The sequence below is a fragment of the Lactuca serriola genome, chromosome 3 (genome assembly GCF_051521515.1).
Source record: "Lactuca serriola cultivar US96UC23 chromosome 3, Lser_US96UC23_V15, whole genome shotgun sequence".
In the NCBI taxonomy this organism is placed as follows: domain Eukaryota; kingdom Viridiplantae; phylum Streptophyta; class Magnoliopsida; order Asterales; family Asteraceae; genus Lactuca; species Lactuca serriola.
Window position 1 is genome coordinate 258,150,379 of NC_136410.1, and position 5,738 is coordinate 258,156,116.

General features: G+C 29.6%; 1 protein-coding gene and 1 long non-coding RNA gene across 4 annotated transcripts; both read right to left on the bottom strand.

The window, feature by feature from the left end:
* Nucleotides 1–235: 235 nt before the first annotated feature.
* On the bottom strand, nt 236–795 carry LOC145094873 (proteinase inhibitor-like). The gene is made up of 2 exons (XM_079032863.1): nt 691–795; nt 236–570 (listed from the first exon to the last, which is right to left on the bottom strand). The coding sequence occupies exons 1-2, from the start codon at nt 719–721 to the stop codon at nt 377–379; spliced, it is 225 nt and encodes a 74-aa protein (XP_078888989.1). The 5' UTR covers nt 722–795; the 3' UTR covers nt 236–376.
* A 1,062-nt stretch (nt 796–1,857) lies between these two features.
* Nucleotides 1,858–5,380, bottom strand: LOC145093928 (uncharacterized). Of its 3 annotated transcripts, XR_013703139.1 has the most exons (6): nt 5,109–5,380; nt 4,621–5,031; nt 3,847–4,542; nt 3,680–3,748; nt 2,201–3,566; nt 1,858–2,117 (listed from the first exon to the last, which is right to left on the bottom strand). It is a non-coding gene; the product is annotated as an uncharacterized LOC145093928 (long non-coding RNA). The 3 variants fall into 3 exon arrangements; XR_013703138.1 differs by having other exon boundaries at nt 2,201–2,520; nt 4,621–5,380; XR_013703137.1 differs by having other exon boundaries at nt 4,621–5,380.
* Nucleotides 5,381–5,738: the final 358 nt, after the last annotated feature.

The window sequence follows — 5,738 nt, forward strand, 5'->3', positions numbered from 1 at the left end:
GAGAGAGAGAGAGATTTCTATCAGTTAAGAGGTTATGGATAAGGAGAAAATAATATAGCCGTGTAATATGACAGACAAACTGAAAAGGTAAGTGGATACACCCAAGACCTAAATGAAATCATTTAGAGAAAATCTCTTGTAATGAGAGGCCTCATAACCATACGACTATACCGCCCATACCACTACACCGCCCGTAACTCATAAATAATTAAATAGCATGGTTTATAATAATATATGAAAAAAAAACACACACACAATATTCTTATTCCAAACAAATTAGACGAAGACAAGATTACAACACATACATGAGATATATATCTTTATTTTCTGATGCAAACTTCACTAGTAAATAAAGAGAACAAACGCACATTTTTAGCTAGCCAACCATAGGGCTACTTACGACAATATCGTGTTCATTTATCCAAACAAGAACCCTATCACATCTGTATATCTCGGGTATTGCCGTTCCTTCTATGATAGTTTGTGCATTAACCAACGTATTTTCTTTTTCTATTGTCATTATCGCACATTCTCCGTCCTCCCCGACCAACTCCGGCCATGATGTTTTACCTAAAAATGCATGAAGACAAAATTAAATTTAAAAAAACTCGTTTAAAAGTATATTTATAAAAGAGATTGATAGAATATAAAAAGCTTTTTATGTCAAAATAAATAAAAATAAAAAAATACCTTCCATTACTTGTTCGCATATGGATGCCATGTCTTTGTTATTATACAATGTATGTGCTTCGTAGTGTATTTGGTATTTCGGGTCAAGTGTTAATTGGCTATTTATAGGGCCGATGGTTTCGGCTTTTTATCTTTATTTTTTATTTAGTATTCTTTTTCCGTTTTTGGTTGCGGCCATCTATGGGTAAGATTGATGTGTCATACGTCGAAGATTTGCCAAACTTTTTTGGATTGAAATGCATGATGATTAACTTTGATTAATTATAACCAATTTAACAAAAATAGTTATTTGAAGCAACACTTTAGAACATTTTTATTCAAGGCAATTATATAATTATTACAATTACCAAATTTTCAACATAAGGTATGTCCGGAGTCCAAACCCAACATCTCTAATTAATTTTATTTATGGGTTAATATATAAATATATCTATATTAAATTATTAAATTTATGTTTATTTGATTTTTTGTTTAAATCGTAAAATATCAACAAGTTTTTATTTTTATTTAAAAATGGTCGTTGAACATAGTATAACTATAATGACATATACAAAAGTCAAAGTCTTTTTTAATATATAATTTTTAAAATAAAAAAGTACGATCCTTTTATATCTATGTTTCTTCTTATCCAAAACACGATTCACAAATCTTGTATAATAGCTTAACAATCTAATGTTCTACACTATTGTGAAATCTAAAAAACATGTATAACTAGAACATGACATCTCTATATTAATAAAAGAGTAGTCTTTATGTCAAGTGTCATAATATTAGAACTCCTAATTAATATGATGCCACTTGTCATTCTATTAATTCTCTATTTTAAATTCATTAAACCTCCTAATTAATGTGATGTTATTTGTCAATCTATTTATTCTTTATTTTAAATTTTATATTATTGTTTTCATTAGTCCACAAATAAAAATATGATAAATTAATTCCACATATTTATTTGAATCAATAATTATAATTTTATATTGCTAATAAAAAAATCTCTTAATTAATAATGTATTTAAAATTTTATATAAAATAATTGATTAATAATTTTGAATTTTTTACTATGAATATTTAATTAATTTTGTAACCGTGGTTTTCACGGGTTATAAAGTAGTTTAATAGTAATAAACTAGAGAAGAAACCCTGCTATGCGGGGTTAGAAACGGTAAATGACACAAAAGAGATCGACTTTATTAAAGGTCTAAATTAACGTTTTAAATTACCACAATAAATAAAAAGGTAACATGATTAATACATTAAATTGAACAAAATAATAATAAGCTCATAAGTATTTCGGTTAAGGTAAAAAACAAAAACTACCCATGTCATCTTCTTCACTTATAACATATTGCCTTAAATAGAACTTCAATCGATCAGGAAATTTAAAGAATGCAGAATGGTATAAATGTTGTTTCATGTCTTCAATGGACCTGAAAAAACAATGAACATAAATTTTGATAGATGTCCATTGTGTAATTGCAGGTTAAAAGTCAGATGAGAATTGGAATGTTACCATTCGGCAAACTTTTGTTCTTGCCTAGACAACCTAGTCTAAAAGTTCAACATTTTTTTGATGTGTTACAATCTCATTATTGCATTTTCATTCAAAATCAAGAGTACCACTCGAGCCTAAAAAGGCTTTGCTTGGATTTTATGGTAATATACGGAACATGTGGAATATGGAAATGATGTGTTGATAAATAGAGATCTTCATTTGATGCTTTGATAACTTTATATTTCTGACTCCAATGGCATTTTCGAGAAACAATTTAGATTCTTTGTATAGTGGATGTCTACATATGTTCAAATACCAATCTGATTCTCAAGTCAAATCTGTAGAGATTTTAAAGAGAACATCAAGAACACTGATATTATGTAGTTAATCGATAAGAACAATAATTAGTTCCCCTAATAAGAAGAGACAAATCTGCCACATTCTTTATTCTAGTAAACATGGATTAAATGTATGGCAACCCTCCTTGGAAATATGCAAGTGACTGTGCGAGAAGCTAGCGGTAAACTTGGAATAAAAGAATAGTTAGTTCTCACTTCTTTCAGTAGAATCTAAAAAGGACGAATGATAAAGTAAAACAAAGCAATTATGATGTTTGATAAGGAATCAAACAGATTTCCTCTAAAGTTTATCATATTAAATGAAATTAAGAATAAAAAAAAATTAATTTTTCAAACTGCAAGTTCAACCCAAACAAACTATTTGATCCCGCTTAAAAATTAGTATAACTCTTAAAAATTAGCATACTGAGTAAACCTTTTATTACATATTGCTTGTGTTGAAGAGAAAGCTTATCAGTTGTTGGCTCGCCAACTGGGTGAGACTTAGCTTGATTATCCTATAAACATTAAATTGTAAAGGTATTTTAATCTAAAAATAAAATTAAAAAAAAACTTTTGTTTCTGTAAAAAAATCTCAAAAATGCTAAAATTGGTTTAAATGTTAAGTATTGCAAGAAAGAGAAAATAGTTAAATTGATTTGTTTATCATAGCAACCTACTTTCAATTATTATTAAAGGATTGTACTCCAAATAAATATATCTAATTATGTCAATGTCATCGAAAAATAAAAGAATTTTCTCTGATATGATTTCATAGATTTTCGAAGTACAATTTGCTAATAAGGAAAAAGCTGGAAGTACATTGTTATAACTTGTTAGATCTTTCAAAGTGCAATGCCTTGATAAAGAAAATTTGAAATATAATGAAATAATTAGATAAAACAGCATCATTAATGGAAAAAAAAAACCCTTCTGTCGCCATTATCACATGATACTTTAGACATGTGAACAAACTATAAATAGAAAAAATCATATCTTATAAATAAAACCACATCACTAGCCTTTAGCCTTTAGCCTTTTTGCACCTACAAACATACTACACCCCATAAATTTATGAAATAAGTAATTAAAACTTGATTAAAGAAACATGTTTCTTTTACATATATTTGTCGTTAAAAATATTTAATTTAACACTAACCTGAATTTCATTTTATAGAGAGTAGACATAATTAATAACTTCCTCTAAAATAAGAACTTTTCATGTTCGCTGGTTATAAAAATATGAAAAAAAAAATATCAGTTATCCATAATCTAATATTCATTCATATTTAAAAATAAAAACAACTTAAAACTAATTGATTTTACCTTATCACACCTTGGAATAATGACTTGTAATGCCTTCATCTTGTATGGAAATTGAAGAATATAGATAGTACCCTTTCAACAAGAGTATGACCATCTGTTTCATGCTCTAACATAAACATACCCAATTTATCCTAATTTTGAGTATCTCGTCTTCTTGTTTTTTGGGATTTTGATATAAAAGTCCTTAAGTTTTTCAGGTCTTATTGGTTTTGCCCTTGTGACAACTTTTTGTTCGTTAATGTCCAAAATTTGCAAAGTTTTTTTTCACTTTTGTCATTTTTACAAATCTTTGATGTTTTTAGTATGTTTTTCAAATTTGCAAAAAAAACCCTCAAGTTTATAAATCCTATATGTTTTTATCCTAAGTATCTTTTCCAAATTTGACATTAAAGTCCTTAAGTTTGTTAAATTTTATCGGTTTTGTACCTAGACAGCTACTATTATAGGTAGCAAAGGCAAAAATGAAAAAACTTGGAAAATTTTGGACATTAACGAACAAAAAATGGTCATAGGGACAAAACACAAAATTCTGACAAACTTAAGGACTTTTAAGTCAAAAGCCCCCTTTTTTTGCTTAATATTGTTTTTATTTTGATCCCTCCATTTTTGGCAAGTGATTTTGGTGATACCTTACAAAACTATAAAATAAAATCAAGTTGCATTTCAAAAGCTGTAATTGTATCCCGCTAAGCAAGCCTGATGAAAATAAGAAAATAGATGATCAAACAAATATAGTCGACTAATGAATAAGATAAAGTAAGGCGGACAGAATACCTTAATTGGGTCGGACATTTCAGTGAACACCTTACATGCATGTTTCTCATCCAAAACCCACTTCCCAAACCTGAAGTTAGGAGGTTCTCCCCTTTCTCATGTTCAATTACATGATTCTCCAAGTGCGACGGTTGCAAAGCTGAAAGACCGACATTTAGCGAGAACCCGTTCGGGTTTAGCCTTGATTTTGCGGTTGCTGTTGGTCATGTTTGATAAACTGGTATAAACCCAAATACATTTGTGAAGATCATTATATAAACAACATAAGAAGAAGAAGAAGAATAAATACGCCAAGAAATCATAAACTCATCAGATTTTTGCTTTAAGACTTTGTTCAAGCTTGTTTCGGCATCTGAGATCCATTCTCTTCATGTAAACATTAACCGAATCATAGGAACCTGGGACAAAGAGCTTGTAGGGACGATGAAAAATCAGGGAAGCTGGTGATGTCTAAATCGGTGAAAATATAGAAGAAGTGGAGCATGCACCATCAATTTAGACCAGTAACATCAACATGGTGGCAGTGGCTGTGGCTGAACCGGTGGCCTTGGCGATGAACATCGACTTCTGCATCTGGTGCTAGAGATGGAAGTGGGAAGCAAAACGAAGGCAGTGAAGGAAGTAGATAAAGAAGAATAGAGAGATGGGGCGGTAGAAGATTGGCGGTAGAGGGGGCAGCTTCGAGGAGGTGTCTGTATTTGAGGTGGTGGATCAGTTAACCCTAAAACACGTAGCCACTAGATATCCTAACGCCACCACGTGTACAGGAACGCTCTCAAACCAAGGTGACGGGTAAAGTTAAACAAAAATTAAAATAAGAAACAAAAAGAGGGACAGACTACTAAAAAATGAAAAAAAAAAAATAGATCAATCAAAATGAAGAACTATTCATAAAGATGCCTTACAATTACTATATTATATAATTAGCAAATAGTCTTTTTATATACTAATGGAAGTTATGTTATATATATATATATATATATATATATATATATATATATATATATATATATATATACTAGTCGTTACCCGCGCAAAGCGGCGACGACGAATAATTTCTTTCAGAAATTGGATGATTGATTCAAAATTTAACGTAAAGCTTAAATGTATAGGAAATT